This window comes from Vicugna pacos, chromosome 10 (genome assembly GCF_048564905.1).
Source record: "Vicugna pacos chromosome 10, VicPac4, whole genome shotgun sequence".
Taxonomy (NCBI): domain Eukaryota; kingdom Metazoa; phylum Chordata; class Mammalia; order Artiodactyla; family Camelidae; genus Vicugna; species Vicugna pacos.
Window position 1 is genome coordinate 23,713,026 of NC_132996.1, and position 21,096 is coordinate 23,734,121.

At 38.4% G+C, this 21,096-nt stretch overlaps 1 protein-coding gene across 1 annotated transcript in view; it reads left to right on the forward strand.

Annotated features, from left to right (window-relative positions):
* Positions 1 to 38: 38 nt before the first annotated feature.
* The window catches only part of RSF1 (remodeling and spacing factor 1), a 119,491-nt gene continuing 98,433 nt past the window's right edge, over positions 39 to 21,096 (forward strand). The window contains exon 1 of the mRNA XM_006213645.4: positions 39 to 484. Coding sequence (XP_006213707.2) covers positions 298 to 484 — 187 coding nt within the window. The 5' untranslated portion in view covers positions 39 to 297. The remainder of the gene's footprint in view (positions 485 to 21,096) is intronic.

The window sequence follows — 21,096 nt, forward strand, 5'->3', positions numbered from 1 at the left end:
TGTCACACGAGGCAGTGGCAAACCCGAAGTGGGAGGAGCGAAGTAGAGGGGGTGGGGCGGAAAGAGGGCGGAAAGTGAAAGGCACGGAGTGCCTCTCTTTCCTCCGTCTGACTGTTCTCGACTGCTCTGGGCCGCCGTTGTATTGTGGGATCGCGGCGCCGTGCCTGAGACGCTCGGATCCGCAGGGGCGCTCACTTGCTAGCGCCTCCTGTTGTTGGTACGGTTGCTCTACCATTCCTCGGCACCCCAACTCCCTCCACCCCCCCCATCGCCTCCTCCTCCATCCTCCAGTTCAAAATGGCGGCGGCGGCGGCAGCGGCGGCGGCGATGGCTCCTCCGGGCTGCCCAGGTTCGTGCCCCAACTTCGCCGTAGTGTGCTCCTTCTTGGAGCGCTACGGGCCGCTGCTCGACCTGCCTGAACTGCCGTTCCCCGAGCTGGAGCGGGTGCTGCAAGCTCCGCCGCCGGACGTCGGCAACGGAGAAGGTAAGCGAGGGGCCCGAACGCCCGGCGGGAAGCGGCCCTGGCACGCTCCTTCTCTCTGCTCTTCACACAACCCGGGCCTCCGCGGTTCTGTCCTCCTCCTGGGGCGCAGTTCCGCCCAACGCGTCTTCTCCGCCTAGCCCCGGGGGTCTTGGGCAGTGGGGAGGCGGGGCGGAGGCCCCCGAGGGCCACTCCGCCGGACCCCCGGCGGAGGTGGGGGCGTCGCGCCTAGGTCCGGGCTGAGGGTGGGGAGGGGTCATTGTGCGGGTCGGCCACCCCTGAGATTGCTATCCCGAGGCGGGGGCCGGTACCCCACCCCTTCTCCCTCTGGGTGGCGGGGGAAGGGGAGCGCAGGTTCCGGCCAGCTTTGCGCTTTTCTCTCCCACCCCCCCTCACTCTCTCCCCTCCTCCCTCCATCCTCCCGACCATCTCGGGGGAGGCTAGGCTCATCTCAGGGCGTCCCTTTCTCTCCCTCCACCTGGGTGGGCGGGGGCCAGCGGACACTTCATCTCTCCCTCCCTCTAGTGGGAACTCCCCCGAGAGAGTCGGCTCTGGTCTCTCTTCCCTTCCTCTCCAGGGCCGGTTTAACCCTCAAAACTCCTTCCTCTGAGTCGAGAGGTTTGCTCCTCCCCCATAGGTGGGGGTCTCTTCCATTCTTGCTTTGGGGGACGAAGTCGGTTTGGCTTCTTCACTTTGGAGGGTAGAGGGTTAATTTCTCCTCCCCCATAGTTTTCCTCCTCCTTTACACCTCCCCCCAAATAATGGAAAACCATCTCCCCACTTTTCCAGTCCCTTCCCCCTTCATCTTGGCAGTAGGTCTTAGGGGAAGAAGAAGTCGCCCTCCCATATGCAGGGTAGGGTGGGGTGGTTAGAATGTAGGCTGGAGGAGGGGCTCAGACGGAGGGGGAAACAGTTGAAGAAGGTGCTTGTTGCTCATGTTTCTCTCTCTGGTGCCGCTGGTCTATTATTGGTGTTCGCAAGTGGTGCTCCTTCCACATAAGGCCACCGCGCGGGTGCAGGGCGCATGCTCTGCCCGGCCCCATTGAAACTTCCTGCTGCTGCTGCTGCTGCTTCTGGCTCTTTAGCTGGAGCATCTACGCGCTGCGCTTGCTGCCTCCAGCCCTCACTGAGCGCATACACTCACCCCCTATTTATTCCTGATCCTTGCCTCTCCTTTCCTGGCACATTTCTTCCCTCAGAGAAAGGTTTTTTGTTGTACCCTGAGCTTTGCATTTATCTGGGAACAGCCCTTGGCTGGAGAAGAAACATTTTCCAAATAGATCTTCCCCGGTCCACACTTTATCCGTATTAGGTGGCCAGGGTGGACTGGTTATGGTACAAAACAGGTAGCTATTTCCTTTCCAAGAAAGCAGGGTCGCTCTTCAGTTCTCCATGGAAATGAAGTTTCTGTTAACAGGATGTATTTACTTAGCTAAGAAGAGCCCAAGTGTGAAGTTCTTCTAAGTATTACCTATAGAGAAAATGATGTTACAGCTAACCAAAGACTCAAATTAATACAGCAGTCGTGGTACAAGCACATATCTCTTCTTTTTTTTTTTTTTTTTTTGCACATATCTCTTCTTACCTGCCCAAATCTCCTCTACCATTAATTAAACTCTGGCATATAAAAGGTTACATTATACATTATATAAAGATTTCCTGTAGAATTCCTTGAAAAGTTAAGCTCCGCAGTATAGTAATTTCAATTACAATTTGTTATCAAATTGCATTTACATTCAATTTTTAAGGAAATGGTCATTGTGAAGAATGAGTTGTAACTTACTTGGAAATTAATGTAATGTATCTATAAGAAAGAAATTTGGGAATTTGGGGAAAGGGATTGCTGGTAAATTTTTTTTTTAATTTCACTGTTTTTGAAATGGAGGTACTAGAGATGGAACCAAGGACCTTGTGCATGCTAAGCATGCCCTCTACCATTGAGCTATACAACCCCCATAAATTGTTTCCGGATTTTACTTGGACCAGGTTGGAAGGCAGGTGTAAACTTTCTGTCATGGCATTATATTTTGGGTGGTATACAAGATTACTTGCCTCTCCATTCCTTTTAAGTATTTTGGCCACTGCATTTGGCTTCTGTTAATAACAAGAAAAAATATCAGGGTCAGTTATTACTTCATGTTACCTTTCTTTCTAGAGTTGAACAGTAGGCTACCAGCTAAGTGAAAAATAGGAAACAATATGGGCTTAGGAATTATACCAGTGGGCTCACCCACTGCATTACTGTTACTATGATTGTGGCTATAACAATAAATCTTGTTATAAGGTGATCTAATAATAATTATTAATTAATGTTACACAGTTCAGGAAACTTGGCAAATGAAAAGTCTCTGCAGAAGAGGTGTTGTTACTGTGCAGGGAAAAGATTTTCAGGCCTTTGGTGATGATTAACTACTTGTAGCTGATGAAACTACTGGTCCAACTAAGATTTGAACTGAGTTTTTTGGGGAAGGAGTTGTGATGAACGGTGTAATATTAATATGTAGGTTGTGGGGCAAATTACTTAATTTCTATGGACCTCAGTTTCTTGAATGAATAGAGATAATACCTCAGGATCAAATGAAATGTTTCAAAAATCCTTTTATAAACCAAGCACTTACAAATATTCTTTTTTTTGGTCTGAAGTTAACTTTATTTTATTTTTTAAAAATATATTTTTATTGAAATACAGTCGGTTTACAATGTTGTGTCAATTTCTGGTGTACAGCACAATACTTCAGTCGAATAGGAACATATATACATTCATTCTCATATTCTTCACCATTCGTTACTACAAGGTATTGAATATGGTTATATTCTTGTATTAGAAATTTTATTAAAGATGCTTATTAGCTAGAAGACACACAAGTGCATTTAAAATTAAATTGTTAAATTTTTAGCATGTAGTGAAAAAGGGATTGAGCTCTTCTGCTCTGGGGAAAAAGTCTTTGTCATCATCAAGTTTGGAGGCTAGTGGAAAAGGATTATTCTGAATAGGAAAAAGACGTGCCAACTAAAGGTGTCATTTTATCCCCGCTCCCTCAACGTCTACTGTAGCCCTCCTAGTTCTGTGCTCTGTATGGATTTTCCAGCTTCCTCTTGACAGGAGGTGGATGATCAGGAGGTATGAATATAAATGAAAGTGGACATTGCTTTTGTAGATAACTAACATCCAAGGCTCCCAAGTATCTCCCCTCTCTTATAGAGAACATAATGTTTCAAGTGGGAAATTTCCTTTTTCATTCTTTAAGGATAGTTTTGTGTGGGTATTGATTGAGAAGTTACATAAATCTAAGAACAGTCTGTTGAGGTGTGTATAGATAATGGTTGACTGAGTTATTATATAGTATTAAATAAGTTGAATCATTAGGGTATTTTTTGGTTTCTTTTTTAATTTTTAATTTTTAGAGCAGTTTTTGGTTTGTTTTTTTGCATTTTTTAATAATTTGAAATTTAACTCTTATAGTCAAAATGTCAAGTATAAAAGGATATGCCTTTTATTTTTAACTGGAGTAATGACTGTGACTTAATATGCTCTCTCCTACTGATGCTAATTGAATTGTGTGACGGTAGTTTTTAGGTGCATTCATAAAGTAGAAAGGTGACATTACCTTCAGTTGCTTTGAGCTGAAGATCTTACCAGCTATGTGTGCCAGGAGTTGCTTGGGGTCTACAGTGGTAGACTGTTGGTGGTAGCATTGCTGGAACCAGAGCCTCATTTGGTCGAATATGTCCAGTTTTGGCTCTTCCACCTTTGAAAAAAGAAATATTCCTTAGACATCTGTTTGAGGGAGAAATAGAAAGGTACTTCTTCTCCATCATTTTTGGTATATCATAGAGTTGAGGTAACCAAAATTTATGGAGGCTTGGAGGGAGGTTGCTGGCATCATCCCAGGACTGGAGATAATAGGGACAGAAGGAGTTCTCTGGCTAAATTGGGCCTGTTTATGATAACTGACTTTGTTTTTTAATTACTAAGTTTGCCTTAAAATTTATCAATGTTGTTAAGTTCTCAGCTAGAAAGGAAGGCAAGCATTTATTAGCTACTTCATTTAGTTAATATGTATATTGAATATTTGCTATATGCTAAGTGCAGTAAACATTGTGGAGAGTCTTTTTAAAAACAAATTAAACATGGGCCCTTCTTTTAAGGATTTTCTAATAATCTAGTAAGAAGTAGCAAAGCTGAGCTTGAGTTACTACTACCATTCAAAGACATTTTTTTTCCGCTGGGATTTTTTTCGAGTGGAACTAATGTTCTGTGAATTCTAGTTTGTAAATTAATAGACTAAAGTTATCTATGACAATTTTATGGTGAGATGTACAGCCTCATGCAGTGTGGCAAAGTAAGAACAATTCAGATTCAGTACATTTTAACCTGAATCATGTGTTTAAGAAAGGTATTTATGTGTGTTCTTGGATTCAAGAAAATTTCTTTGGCTTTCAGCCTGATGGATATAGTTTTAATATATTATGCCTGAGTGTTTTGTGGGTTTTTTTTTGATTTTTACTGTATGGTAGATCCCATTGCAAAGGCTATTAGAGTGTTTTCTATTTTCTTTTTATGTTAGAATTTTTAGAGGATCAAATACTTCTTGATAGAGCAATCCAGGGCTTCATTAAAAAAAATTTGTTCTTTCAGATGTTAAGTGACTACCTACTGTGTGCCAGGTACACTTATACTTTGGAGACATATTAAGGAGCAAGATAGATAAAATCCTGGCCCTTCAGAGCTCACAGTTTACCAGCAAAGATAGACAATGAAACTGATTTTTTTTAATGTTATATGGACAAGTTTACTGTATACTCTGTAATGATGTATATTTTAGTGAGCTTTGTTTTATAATTTGTTTAGTTTTGTATTTATCCTGTCTGTTTGCCTTTTTGCCCTTTATTTGTACAAGTTTATCTTATCATTTTCTGGATGGTACGATTACAGGGGTTTTTTTCCTTTGATTTTTCTTATATTTTTTCACATTTTGTTTTCTATACTAATTGTGTATTTCTTTGGTAATCACACCAAAAAAATTATATAAAGTAGTCTACCAAGAAATGAAATGGGTGAAGGTGGTCAAAAGGTATATACTTCTAGTTATAAAATAAATAAATCATGGGAATATAATGTACAGCATGGTGACTGTAGTTAATAATACTATATTATATATGTGAAATACTATATTATATATTTGAAAGTTGAAAATAATGCTATATTATATATTTGAAAGTAAATCTCAAAAGTTCTTAATGAAAGAAAAAAATTTATAACTATATGTGGTGTTGGATGTTAACTAAACTTACTGTGGTGATCATTTCACAATATATACAAATATGAATCATGTCCACCTGAAATGAGTATGTTATATGTCAATTATGTCTCAAAAGGTAGCTTTCTAAGAGGCTCTATAAAAGAAAATTTAAGTTGCCGCTTTATTTATTTTTAATCTTGAATTGCCTCTCATGATGAATATTACCATCATCCACCCAAGTCACCCAGAGCAGAAACCAAGGAGCCATCCTAGACCTCAACCTCTGACATACTTTCTACTTTGTTCCATGTCTTGAGTCTGTTTCTTTATCCAGTTTTATATTTAACCTCACTTTTCTATTGTCATTGCTACTCTATTTTAGTCAAGCTGAACTGTTTGCACATCTCTGAAGGAATGAAAGTTTTTTTCACATCTTTGTGCCTTTGCTTCATCCTCCTGCCTGAGTTGAATATTCTTTTACCATCTTCCTTCTCTTACTTGCTCACTGTACTCCTGCCCATCATTTATCTGCTCTTTAAGCATCAAGTGCTTATGTGAAAAATTTCCTGCTTCCTCTGTCTCTCAAGTTAAATGAACCATTTCTGCCTTCTTACCCACACATGCCATATGTAGATTTTATATCACAGTACTCAGAGCACTTTTTGTACTTACTGTCTAACCTATGATACTGTAAGCTCCTGGAAGGCAGGGATTAATGTTAATGAGATGAGTAGTTTTTCCTCAGTTTATTATAGGACCATGTTCTGTTCTAAAACTTCCTTTTAGATTTAAGTCTTATATAAAATAAGCTATTAAATAAACATTTGCACACTATATAAGAATGACTCTGTTTCCTTTGGTAGTTGGGAAATGAATGGTATGTTGGTTAGTGCTAGCACTTGAATTAAACAGATTTTGTGTCCCTTTTAATTAGATATAATATTGTATTTAAAATAAAAGCATATAATTGGAGGTTAAATCCTAGTCTGTGATAGTCTAATGCAGAAAAGGGCAAAGTACAGCCTGTAGGCCAAATCTGGCCCATTGGCTGTTTTTGTCAATAAAGTTTTATTGGCACATGGACATGCCATGTTTACGTATTGTCTGTGGTTGCTTTTACACTAACATGGCAGAGTTGACTGATTGTGACAAAGAAGTATAGCCTACAGAACCTAAAATATTTACTGTCTGGCCTTTACAGAAAAAAAGAATTTGTTCACCCCTATTCTAGTGAAGAAAGATAACTATCAAATGACTATCTTTGTGTTTGAGAATGCTTTTAGAGCCAGAATTATACTAATCAAGTACCTAGACTGTCCTGTGAATGAAAATAATAGAGCAGTAGTTTTCTCAATATTTATATAATTTTACACACACCTGTTTTACTACTCTTCTTTCTTAGGTTAAGTGAATCTAAAAGCTTTTCTGATAACAGGGAGATGAAGACATTACATTGAATCAAATTCATTCACTCAAAGACAGCGGTGGCTTCTTCTGCCTGTCATAAGGCAAGACTGGGATAGGGGCTGAGTAACATACTGATTGGCAGTAAGGGTAAGAATTGTAATATTACTGTTAACACTGGCCTTAAAGTCTTATCCAAGTGGGTTGATTTAAGATGATTTGAAGGTAGAGTCCCCAGGTCTCGGTGAGGATAAGGTTAGATGAACGGTGATGCCATGCACTTAGATGGGAAAGGATGTATTGATTGAAGGTAGAAATTAAAAGATATGCTTGAGTTACTCAGGGAGAACAGAGGGTTGAGGAGAACCTACTAGAGAACTGCATACTTAGTAGTGGGTGGTTTATGTGTCTGAGAATCAGTCAGTGTTTTACAGAGAAATTACAGAGTGTTGGCTATAAAGCTTTGACACTTGAAATGCTCGATATTTCAGGGAATTTATTTTTATATTTTTCCTGTTGCTTTTGCCCCAAGCATCCTCACAGTTGGATTTGCAAATAAACATAATTTGCCATTTCCTCAATATTTAAACATTAAAAAGTCTTTTAGGGAAAAATAAAATTAGAGTGAGTTCTTCCAAATTGTAACTTAGTTTTGGTGCTTGGAGTTTGGGGATATTGTAACACACCGAAGGACTTTGTCTGATCAGAAATATAATGGAGCTTAGTTTATATTCCAGCTCAAGTCTTGCTTGCTAAGCTTTACTTTAACCTTAAAGGAGCCATCTCCATTAATGCTAACTTGGGCTGGCACCTGAATCCAGATATTCTATAATGTTCATTTTGGAGGATTTTTTTTTGTCCTATAAATTTTGACGGTGATCAGCTGGTTTGTCCTTTTTCTTTGCCTTCATGGCCTTTTCATTTTATACTCTATTTTCTCTTCTACACTTACCTAGTGTGAGTCATCGTGATAACTATGTCTCATTCTTTTTCTTTCCTATTTCCCTATATTTTGGACCTCCCTTTTCAACCTTAATTACTCCATTCCTGTCTTATATAGAAACAAAACTAAATTGTAAAAATGCAGAAATGAGGAGCTTTGGAGTATGTATGTTTTTTCATAATTTTACAAGTAAAATGCATTTAATCTAATGTTATAGTTATTAGAACTTTACTGTTGAGTCAGGTGCTATACTAAAGTCTTCTAGCAAGATTACTTTATTTAATCCTTACAACCACTCTATATTGCTGTTACTATTTTTTACTTTTATAGATAAAGAAACTGAGTCTTAAAAGCAGTAAAGTAACTTGCCTGAGGTCACACAGCGTGAAAGAGTTGGGGGGAAATTTGGTACAAAGATGATTATAATGCTGTGGGAATTTAAAACTGGGTAAATCTTGCTTCACAGCCCTAGTTTTTAACCACTGTACTGTCTCCTCAGATATGATCTTATGATTGTAATGTGATCCTCAGTGTTGTGGTCTTGGTCTGAGTGTTCACACTTAGGCCTCTGAGTCAGATGATAGCATGCTTTTCTACTCATTATACTTTTTTACTTTTAAAAGTTTCGAATTCATTAGTATGAACATTATGATATAAAAGGTACAATATTTTAATGGGATAGTGACATTTATTAACAGTAAATAAATAGTAGTTTTTAGATACAATTGAATGCCCTGAACTTGGTTGTTACCTATTCATCTTTGCTTGGGACAACCCTAGTCTTCCTTAACCTTAGAAATACAGTTCACTCTTGAGCAACATGAGCTCTTACAGTGATTTTTTTCAATAGTAAATACTATACAGTACTACATGATCCAGTGCTGGTTGAATCTGTGGGTACAGAACTACAAATATGGAAGAATCGTGGATATGGAGGGTTCACTATTATTTACACTTGAATTTTTGTGTGGAGGATGGATGCCCCTAGCCCCTGTATTGTTTAAGGGTCATCTGCAAGTCTCTTCTTTAATCTTTTTGAATTAAGAGTCTGCTTCTTATAGCTGTAAAGCTTTGTGCAGTGTGTCATCAGAATCCTCCAGGGTGGGTTTCCCTACTGTTAAAATTTCCATTTACCCTAATTAAAAAAGTGATCTTACTTTTTTCACTTCCAACTCAGTGGTTTTCAACCTTTATTATAATCTAGTGATTTAGCTAACTATTTCTGACTGCACGTTAGGATCACCTGGAGAATCCTTTTGAAAAATACTGATGCCTTGGCCCTGCCACAAGCCAGTAAAATCAGAATCTTTGGGGATTGGGGTCCTAGCATCAGTGATTCTAATGTGTAACCAGGAATGTCTGTCCTCACCTGTTTGACCTGGCACTTTTCTTCAACTTTTGTCTTAAAGTCTATTTTGTCTGATACTAATATTGCCTCTCTAGTAGTTGTCTTTTGGTTACTGTTTTGCACAGTATGTCTTTTTGCATGCTTTTAACCTCCTTGTGTCTTTGGTTCTAAAGTATGTCTCTTGTAGACAGCACGTATTTTTGTCATGTTTTCATGGTCATGCTTGCATGAATCTATTAATGCAAACAATTACATATATATAGAAGCATAATTGCTGTAAGAGAGGAGGTGCTTTGGGAATATGAAAGAACAAGTACCTAACTATTCCCAGGGAATATCATAGTATCACTATCGTCATTATGGAAATTTAGATGGTTGAATAGAAGATGGAAAAGCATCCAGGTAGAGAACAGCATGAGAAAAAGCATAGAAGCATGAAATAATAAAGTGTGTCTAGGAAATTACAACCTACCTTTAGGCATTAGGTTTCTAAAAGATTTGTGGTTGAGGAATTTCAGACCATGTGAGAAAGTTAGATTGGGACACAAGAGTTATAAACTTCTGAGAAGGTTTTTTTTTTCTTTGAAGTAAAAAAAGAAAAAAAAATGAAATAAAGGCAACATGACATGACTGACTGTAGCTTCCACAAGAAATTTATTTTGCTTTATTTACTTTGCTTCTTGTACTAAGTGCTAAAAGTGTTAGTTGAATGAATAAATGTCATATTTCAAATTAGTAATAATAACTATTTTGATGTGTTTTTAGTTTTTCTTTTCTTTGCTTGCTAGAGATCTGTCAGGGTATAACTCTTTTTCATTTTGGGTATTGCTTGTACAGATATGTACAGTTGACCCTTGAACAGAAGGGGCATTAGGGATGCCCATCCTTGGTGCAGTACAAAATCCACATGTAACTTTCAGGTCCTTCGTCCTTGTATGCAGTCCACATTGTCAGAGTCAACCAGCCTCATATCATATAGTTAAAACTATCTTGGCACTGGTGCCCAGTTGTATTCTCTTATAAGTAAAGCTTTGTTTAACTGAGATAGTCTGTCATTTTCTTTTGGAAAAACCATTTGTTGTAATTTTATGGATTGCTATGTTCTGCTAGGTAAAGATTTGATAGTTGTTAGACAGTTTTTCTGTTCTCCCCTCCCTACAAAGAAACAGATGGAACTTCAAATTGAAATACCACTCTAAATAAATAGATACATTAAATATGTAGTGTGGATTAAGTCCATTATACAGATGAGAAGTACATAAGTAACTGTATGTCATTTGTGTGGGTTGATAGTTGATAAGTAATTCTTGATTAATCTTGAAAGATTGTTTGACAGAGCTTTTGAGTAGAATGCCATATTAGGAGTGACTCTCCAACTATTACACGTGCTATTAGACACCATGTGGTAACTAACCCTGTATTATTACTTGAGTTATAATTAAAGTCTGGTCTCAGGCCATTTACTTAGTGCAGGATCGCTCCATATTGAAAAACAAAATGTTAACCGCTTGAGGAAATTATATATAATTCTTAAGCAAAATTATCAATAATGTAAATAATTATATCATTTAGGAAATTAATATTGGGAGATTTTTTGCATTTTCTCTACGGTTGATTCTAGAGCATAGTAAATTGCTTTAATGACTATAACTTACTCAAGCAATATAAGAATCTTAACAGGCTTCCTCCCTGACTGAGAAGTCCCACACCCAACCTACCATGTTTTAATTACCTGGGATTTTATTTTAGTTCTGTATTATCATTCATTTACTTTTATGTTTCTCCACAATTATTTAAATTAAACTATATGTTTTAGTTGTTTATTCACTCACCACTGTTTTTGATTCCCATATTTTTCCTGTTAGATTTGTTCTTTTGCTCTGGTATACTCTTTCAAATAGGGTCTCTAAGTGGTGAACTTTGAGTTTTTGCATGTCTAAAAATATGTTTATTTTGTCCTCTGTTCTGACTGCCCAGTTAAATTGAATACAGAATTCCAGTGTTAAAATAATTTCCCCCCAGAACTTTGACAATATTGCTCTTTTATCTTCTAGCATCCACTGTTGCTGATGAGAAATCTGTCAGTCTGATTCTTGTTCCTTTGTAAGTGAGTTTCTTTTCCTTCCTGAAAGATTTTTATGATTTTTTTCTTAATCCCTAGAGATCTGAAATTTTCTAGGATGTGCTTTTTCTTTTAATTTCCTTGCTTTTGCTTTACTTTTTAAGACATTAAAATTACAAATTTATTTGAAGCCCTCTGTATATTACTTCTGTCCTTACTGTCTTTCCTCCATTCTCCAGGCAACCACTGTCCTGAATTTTGGAGTTTGTTGTTCCCATGAACACTTTTATACTAAAAGTATATATTTATGTACCCATAAACAATACATGGTGTGGGTTTACATGCTTTAAAGCTTTATATGTAAACAATGTAACACTGTATGTATTCCTCTACAACTTCCTTCCCCCCACACTGTTTTTGGAATAATATCCATGTTGATGCATTGCTGTTTTATTTACTTTAACTGGTGTATAGGATCCTATTACATGAAAATACTGTAATTTATTATTTTAAGTTGATGGGTATTGAGGTTTGTTTTTGTGCTATTAAGTGTAATGCTGTAATGAACATTCTAGCAGCTTTGCTTAGTGGTGGAATTGCTGGGCTGAAGTCATCCCTTGGTATCAGAGGGATATTGTTCCCAGGACCCCCTTGGATACCAAAATCCAAGGATGCTTAGGTCCCTTAAATGAAATGTCTTAGTGCATGCAGTCCGCCTGCTGTATCTGCAGATTCCACATCCGTGGATAGGGAACATCCATTGCCTTTCTTTTAGCCTTGCTATGTAGCCCAATTGCTTTCCAGATTAGCTTTATCAATTTTTACACTACTAGAAGTATATGAGGGTTCCCATTTATCCAGATAATCAAAACCTGGCATTGTCAGACTTTTCAAGTTTTTGATAATGTGCTTGGGAATTAGTTTCTTATTATTGCTCTGATAAGGTTGAGCATTTTTTAATGTTTTTGGCCATTTTGTTTTCCCTTCTGTGAATTACCTTTGTATAGCATTTCCCCATTTCTCTTTGTTGTTTTTATTGATTTGTAGCAAGTTTGTATATATTTTAGATGTCAGTCCTTTGTCTTTTATTTGCAATTTAAGTATCTTAATGCTGCTTACCTTTTTTTTTACTGTTTTTGTAGTATCTTGTTGATCCAAACTTTAAAATTTTAGTGTAGTATAACTTAGTATAACTGTCAGTTTTTTTCACATTTATACTTTTCATATCTCATTTAAGAAACCATTCTCTGTATGATTTTGAGGCATAGGATTTTTATCTGTATTTTCTTCTAAAAGTTTTGTTTTTCAAATTGTAGGCTTAAACTTACTGGAATTTATTTTTGTATAATATGTGAGTTCTTTCCCCTTCCTAATTTGTAATGCCGTCTCTTGTATACCAGTTTCCATATATATGCGGGTCTTTTTCTGGGCTATTTGTTACATTGATGTATCCTTCATCATGTGGTTTTACTTGCTATAGCTTTAAAGTAAGTGCTTCTGTCTGATAAGGCACGGTCTCCCACCTTGTTCTACTTTGAAATGCTATTGGTTATTTTCAGCCCTTTATAGTTTCACCTGAATTTTTAGATTTGGCATGTCAAATTTCACAAAATCTTTGGATTTTACTCTAATACCGGATCCCAGACCACTGCAACAAAGTGAGTTATGTAAATTTTTTGGTTTCCCAGTGCATATAAAAGTTATGTTTATACTATATTGTAGTCCATTAAGTTGCAAATAGCTAAAAAAAAAAACCCCAATGTACATACCTTAGTTTAAAAATATAACTTTATTGCTAAAAAAATACTAAACATCATCTGAGCCTTCAGCAAGTTGTAATCTTTTTGCTGGTTGGGAGGGTCTTGCCTTGATGTTGATGGCTGCTGATTGGTCAGGGTGGTGGTTGCTGAAGGTTATGATTGGTAGTTAATAACAACCTTTGCTAAGTAAGACACAGAGATTTTAATAAATTCAACTTAGGAAACTAGTTCTCTTAAAATGTATTATTTATGGTGAGAAGTAATGAGAAGCAATGTGGTATAGAGTGAAAAACCATGATCTTTAGTGTTTGCTGGGTTAGACTTAGCTTTGCCACTTGATATTTGTGTGACCTGGGTAAGTTACTGATTTGTGAGCCTCTTCATAATGGAGACAATAACATCAACCTCTAAAGTAGTTCTAAGGATCTAATATTCCCTTTTACTTTTTTGGAAAATTTTTTTAAAAAAAGTGTAATATCCCTATTACTTCTTTTTAGATACTTTACATGTGAAAAGTAGATCCATTTATAATTCATTCTTCTTCACATTCGCATGCTCTTCTCAAATATATATGTCTTTCATTTCATTTTTAAAAATTAGCATTTTCACCTCTGGCTGTGGTGGAGAAATAAGGAGTCTTTACTCCCTTGTCACAAATGCTTAGTAAACTGGACCAAAGTATGTGAACTATCTTTTATTAGATATTATACCATAGGCAGAGTAGGGCTGTGATCCCTGAGACTGGGGAAATAAAAGATACGAGCTCGACAACTACCGTGGCTTCCTGAAGAAGCAGGGAGAGGGAGCATAGAAAGAGCCTGCAAGCCTCAATCAGTTGAGGAGGCAAAGATTGGATTTTGGAGAGGCTTAGGTAGCTAGGAGATACATGGCCAGTTTCTGAAAAGACAGGAATTATGCAGACAAAAGAACTCCAGAGATCTTCATAGGGGGCACCTTGAGTCTTTGCTGAATACTAGGTCATGAGTGTATAAAGTAGAACTCTATAAAGCCAGGCAGTGAACATCCAGGAAGTTACTATCAGAACATTTCCAAAATTTACACAGGAGACATCTAACTCTGACAGAGTGAAGGGTCCTTTGGAGCACCCAAGGCATGCAGTGGAGAACACACTTGAATTGTTATGTAGTAAAGACAGAAAAGTTCTCAGAAGGATCAGGTGGATCTATTAAGAAATACCTGCCAAAACGAAGCCCAGCTCTCTATGGAATGATTGCAAACACTCAACAACAATAGTGTGACTTTGATATTTTCCAGCATCTAAGTGGAAATTATTGGTCATTCCAAGAAGCATATCCAGTGTAACCTATAACTAGGAGAAAAATCAGTCCAAAAAATAGATTAAGAAATGACAGAGGTGATAGAGTTAGCAGACAAGGATGCTAAAATAGCTTTTATAACTAATAAACGTATTTAAAGAAAAATCTGAACATAATGGGTAAAAAAATAAAAGGTATAAAAAAGAATCACATGGAACTTCTAGGAATGAAAAAAAGCAGTATCTGAAATTAAAAGTTAACAAAATTAACAGCAGGTTGGACAATGCAGAAGAACAGACTAGTGAACTTGAAGATACAGCAATGAATTTTATCTTAAAATGAAACGGAGAAAGAGAACTGAAAACAATCAGTGGCTCATTGATCCATGGAACAATACCCAGCAGGCTCAACAGAGTGTATTTGACATCCTAGACAAAGGATGGAGCCAAGAATATTATAAGAAATAATGGCTCCAAAGTTTCCAAATTTGAGCAGCTCTTGCCTTCTCTGAAGCTCAACAGCCAGGAATGGAAGGATGACACAGCTGAATTCCCAAATCAGCCCTCATCACAACATCTCATTTCTATCCCCTTGGCTATAAAGAAGGAGAATTTGGAGGTTAGGCCAAGATAGCGGATTAGAAGCACCTTGAGCTTACCTCAACTCATGAGCACACCAAAACTGCAACAACCTGCTGAAGAGCCGTAGATAAAAAAGACTGAAACGTACCCAAAAAAATCTTCTGCAGTTAAAGTTATAAAGAAGGATCCACAACGAAGAGAGGCACACGCATGATATAATCAAATCCCATTACTCCCTGGGTGGTGGGCCCACAAACGAGAATATTACAGAGGTTCTTCCACAGGACTGAGAGTTCTGAGCCCCACATCAGGTTCCCCAACCCAGAGGCCTGAAATTGGGAAGAGGAGACTCCAGAACATTTGGCTTTGAAGGCCAGTGGGTTTTAATTACAGGAGCTCCACAGGACTGGGGGAAATAAAAACTTCACTCTTTTTTTTGGGAGGGGGTAATTAGGTTTATTTACTTATTTGTTTTAACACAGGTACTAGAGATTGAACCTAGGACTTTGTGCATGCTAAGGGCACACACTTCCACTGAGCTAATATCCTCCCCACCGACACTTCACTCTTAAAGGGCACACACAAAATCTCACATGCACTGGGACCAAGGTGAAAAGCAGCAACTTTATAGGAGCCTGGGCCATACCTACCTGCTGGTGTTGGAAGGTTTCCTGGGGAGGCAGGGGCAGCTGTGGCTTCTTACCCTAGGGACATAAAAACTAGTAGGGGACATAAAAACTGGTGGAGGATGTATCAGAATATTCATTGGCATGAACTCACCTTGAGCCTGACATCTTGCTTGGGTCCTTAGCACCAAGACTGGGTACACTAATAGCCTATAGGCTCCAGTGCTGGGATGCCTCATGGCAAACAACTAATTGGGTGGAAACACCGCCCCACCCATCTGCAAGTTGGCAACCTAAAGACTTCCTAAGCCCAGAGATGCTTCTAGACTCACCTCTAAAATATGGCCCTGCCTACCAGAGGGCCAAGACCCAGCTCTACCCAGCAGTGGGCAGATACCAGACCCTCCTGCCAGTAAGCCTGCACAGGCCTCTTAGACCAGCCTCACCCACCAGGGGCCAGACACCAGAAGCAAGAAAACTATGATCCTATAGCGTGCAGAACCAAGTCCGCAAGTGCAGGCCACACACCTACCCTGGGACCAGACGGCTTCTGGCCCTTGGTAATGAGAGGGAAGTGTTCTCCTGGGACACACAGAACATCCCCTACAGAGGGCCACTTCTCAGAGGTCAAGAAATGTAACTTAATTATCACATACATAGAAATACAAATAGAAATGTAGACAAATGAGGTGGCAGCAGAATATGTTCTAGTTGAAGGAATAAGATAAAACCTCAGAAGAACAGCTACGTGGAGCAGAGACAGGCAGTCTACACAAGAAAGGGTTCAGAGTAATGATCATAAAGATGGTCCAAAAACTTGGGAGAAGAATGAATGCACAGAGCAAGAAGTTAGAAGTTTTAAACAAAGAGCTAAAAAACAACAGAACAACCAAATAGAATTTAAGAATACAATAACAAATGAAAAATACACTAGAAGGAATCAGTAGTAGAATAAATGTGGCAGAAGGACAGACCAGTGAGCTGGAAGACAGAGTAGTGGAAATCACTGCCGCAGAACAAAATAAAGAAAAAAGAATGAAAATAAATGAGGACAGTTTAAGAGACCACTGGGATATACCAACTGCACTAACATTTGCATTATAGGGATCCCAGAAAGAGACGAGAGAGAGAAAGGACCTGAGAAAATATTTGAAGAGACAATAGCTGACAAATTCCCTAACCTGGAAAAGGAAACAGCCACCCAATCCAGGAAGCATAGAGTGTCATATAGGATTAACTCAAACAGGAACACAGCAAGATACATAGTAATCAAATTGATAAAAATTAAAGATAAAGAGAAAATTTAAAAAGCAACAAAGTAAAAGCAACAAATGACATAAAAAGGGACTTCCATTAGGCTATCAGGTGATTTTTCAGTAGGAACTCTACAGGCCAGAAGTGGGTGGCATGATATATTTAAAGTGGTGAAAGGGGAAAACCTAGAACTAAGAATACTCTGCCCAGCAAGGCTCTCATTCAGACTTGATGGAGAAGTCAAAAGATTTATAGAGAAATAAAAGCTAAAAGAATTCACCACCAAACCAGATTTACAACAAATGCTATAAGGAACTTCTCTAGGCAGAAAAGGAAAAGCCACAACTAGAAGCAAAATTACAAAATGAAGAAGCTCACAGGTAAAGGCAAAATACAGTAAAGGTAGGAAATCATCCACACACAAACTAGTTGAGAGGTTAAAAGACAAAAGTAATAAAAATCTTCTGTATCCACAATAAGGCATTTGAAATGAATAGATCAGCAACTTAAAACAATCATGTATATATTACAGACTGCTACATCAAAACCTCATGGTAATCGCAAACCAAAAATCTGTAATACACGTACACACACACACACACGAATCCAAACATACCACTAAAAGTAGTCATATCATAAAAGAAGAAAGCAAAAGAAGAGCGGGGTTGGGGGGAACCTAAAAAAACAAATTCAAAAGATTTCTGGTCAAGATGGCAGAGTGGTAGGAACACGAGTTTGCCTCTCTTCGCGACTTCAGTGAAACCACAACTGAATGCTAGACAACCATCGAAAAAAGATGAACCTAGCAAAAAGAATCTTCTGCAACTGGAAACATAAAGAGGGAACCACAGTAGGATGGTAGGAGGGGCGTTCCCATGATATAATTGAGCCCCATGCCCCTTGGGTGGGCAATCAAAAAGCTGAAGATTTGTTAGTCACAGAGGCCCTCCTACAGGAGTGAGAGAGCTCTAAGCCCCACATCAGGCTCCCCAGCTTAGGTTCTGCCATTGGGAAGAGGAGGAGACCTCAAGACATCTGGTTTTGAAGGCCAGGTAGGCTTGGCTCTGGGAGCCTCACAGGACTAGGGGAAACAGAGACTTCATTCACTTGGGAAGCATTCATGAAAACTCACACGTGCACCAGGTTCAAGGGCAGAGGCGGTGATTTCATAGGAACCTGAGATAGACCTGCCTACTGGATTTGAAGGGTATCCTGGGGATGGAGGTGATGGCTGCAACTCACTCCGGGGACATAAAAGCTGGTGGCGGACATTCTGGGAGTGCTAACCTACATGAGCTTTCTTGGAGGCTGACATCTTGATTGGATCATTAGCACCAAGACCTAGCCCCACCCAACAGCCTGTAGGGAAGCCTCAGGCCAAACAACACACAGGGTGGGGACACAGCCGCACCCATCAGCAGACTTCCTAAGCCACAAAGGCCTCTAGACACAGCCCTACCCACCAGAGGTCCAGGCCAAGCTTCACCAGCAGTGGGCAGGCACCGGCTCCTCCTACCAGGAAACCTGTGTAAGCCTCTAGTTCAGCCTCATCCACCAGGGCAGATACTAGAAATAAGATGACAGTAATCCCAAAGCCTGTGGAAGGAATCCACAAACACAGAAAGATAGACGATAATGAGGTGGCAAAAGGATATTTTCCAGGCCAAGGCACAAGATAAAATCCCAGAAGAAGAAATAAGTGATGAGGAGATAGGCAGTTTATCTGAGAAAGAGTTGAGAATAATTATGGCCAAGGTGTTCAGAGAACTCAAGAGGAATATAGATGCACAGTGCAAAGTTATTAGCAAAGAGTTGGAAAATATAAAGAACACCAAAAACAGAGTTGAAGAATAAGGTCACTGAAATGAACAATACACTAGAAGGAACCAGAAATAGACTAAATGAGGCAGAATGGATCAGTGAGCTTGAAGACATATTAGTGGAAATCATTACTGCAGAAAAAAAAGAATGAAAAGAAATAAGGATAGTTTAAGAGAACTATGGGACAACATGAAGGCACTAATACTTACATTATAGGGTCCCAGAAAGAGAGAAAGGACCTGAGAAAATTTTTGGAGAGATAATCACTGAAAACTTCCCCAACTTGAGAAAGGAAACAGTTACCCAAGTCCAGGAAGTGCAGAGTACCACACCAAGGCACATAGTCATCAAAAGGACAACAATTAAGGATAAGGAGAAAATATTGAAATTAGCAAGAGAAAAGCAACATATATATAACATACGAGGGAACTCCCGTAAGGTTATCAGCTGATTTTTTTAGCAGAAACCACAGGCCAGAAGGGAGTGGCTCGATATATTTAAAGTGATGAAAGGGGAAAACTTACAACCAAGAACACTCTATCCAGCAAGGCTCTCATTCAGACTTGATGGAGAAATCAGAAGCTTCACAGATAAACAAAAGCTATAAGATTTCAGCACCACCAAACAAGGTTTATAACAAATGTTAAAGAACCTTCTCGAGTCATCAAAAGAGAACAGAGAGAAAAGAAAAGAGAAAAAAAGAGAGAGACCTACAGAAGATTGCTTTGGCCGTTCAGGGTCTTTTGTCATTTCTTATAAATTTCGGAATTGTTTGTTCTAGTTCTGTGAGGAATGTTGTATTTTGATGAGGGTTGTGTTGTATCTGTGGATTGCTTTGTGTACTGTGGCCATTTTCATAGTATTGGTTCTTCCAATGCAAGAGCACAAGAAATCTTCCTATTTCTTTGTGTCATTTCAGTTTTTGGAGAATAGGTAACTTCCTTGGTTGCCTATTTCTCGGTATTTTGTTGTTTTTGATGTAATGGAAATGTCTCTGCCAGTTATAAAAGTCTCATTTTTGAAGTGAAAAAAAAAGTGAATGAAGGGTCGCAAATGGCGAAATATCCTTTTTTATGGGTGAGTTGTATTCCATTGCATATTTATACATATGCTGCATCTTCATTGTCTATGCTGTTAATAGCAGGATGTATGTATCTTTTTGAATTAATTCTTATTTTGTGATTGGCTTCATTCCTTTGATAACTATGTAAGTTTAAAAAGCTAAAGCTCTAAATGTTCTTAGAAACAATCAACAGTACAGATACGTAGATATTAAAATATATGTGCAGTAAAATAAAAAGAAAAAGATTTTTCAGGCCATGAAAGACATGGAAGAAACTCAAAAGACATATTACTAAATGAAAGAAGCCAGTCTGAAAAAGCTACAAACTATGATTCCAACCAAATGACATTCTGGAAAAGGCACAGCTACAGAAACAATAAAAAGATTGTGGTTTCCAGGAGTTTGAGGAGAGGGAGGGAAGGAGGAATGAATAGATGGAACAGAATGGATTTTTAGGGCAATGAAATTACTCTGTATGATACTATAGTGGTGGCTGTGTGTCATTATGCATTTGTCAAAACCCACAGAGTGTACAACATCAAGAGTGAATACTAATGTAAACTATGGACTTTGGTTGATAATAATGTGCCCAAGTTGGTTCATTGATTTTACCAAATATGCCACACTGATGAGGGATGTTGAGGGTAGATTATATATGTGTGTGGGGGGAGGGCTATGTGTGAACTCTCTGTATTTTCTGCTCAGTTCTACTGTGAACCAAAAACTGCTCTAAAAGAATCAAGCCTATTAAAAGTGAAAAAACAAACAAAAAAGTCCAAAACGATTAAGAAAATGACAGTAAGAACATCCATATTGATAATTACCTTAGCTGTAAATGCATTAAATGCTCCAACCAAAAGACATGGACTGGCTGAATGGATACAAAAACAAGATCCATACATCTGCTGTCTACAAGAGACCTCCTTCAGATCTAGAGGCATACAGACTGAAAGTCAGAGGATGGAAAAAGTTACTCCACACAACTGGAAAACAAAAGAAATCTAGAGTAGCAATACTTACATTTAGACAAGAGATTTTAAAATAAAGACTTACAAGAGACAAAGAAGGACACTACATAATTATCAAGGAATCAGTCCAAGAAAAACATATAATAATTGTTAAGTATATATGCACCCAACATAGGAACACAAATGTTAATAGACATAAAAGGAGAAATTGTTAATAGACATAAAAGGAGAAATTGACAGCACTGTAATAATGGGGGACTTTAAA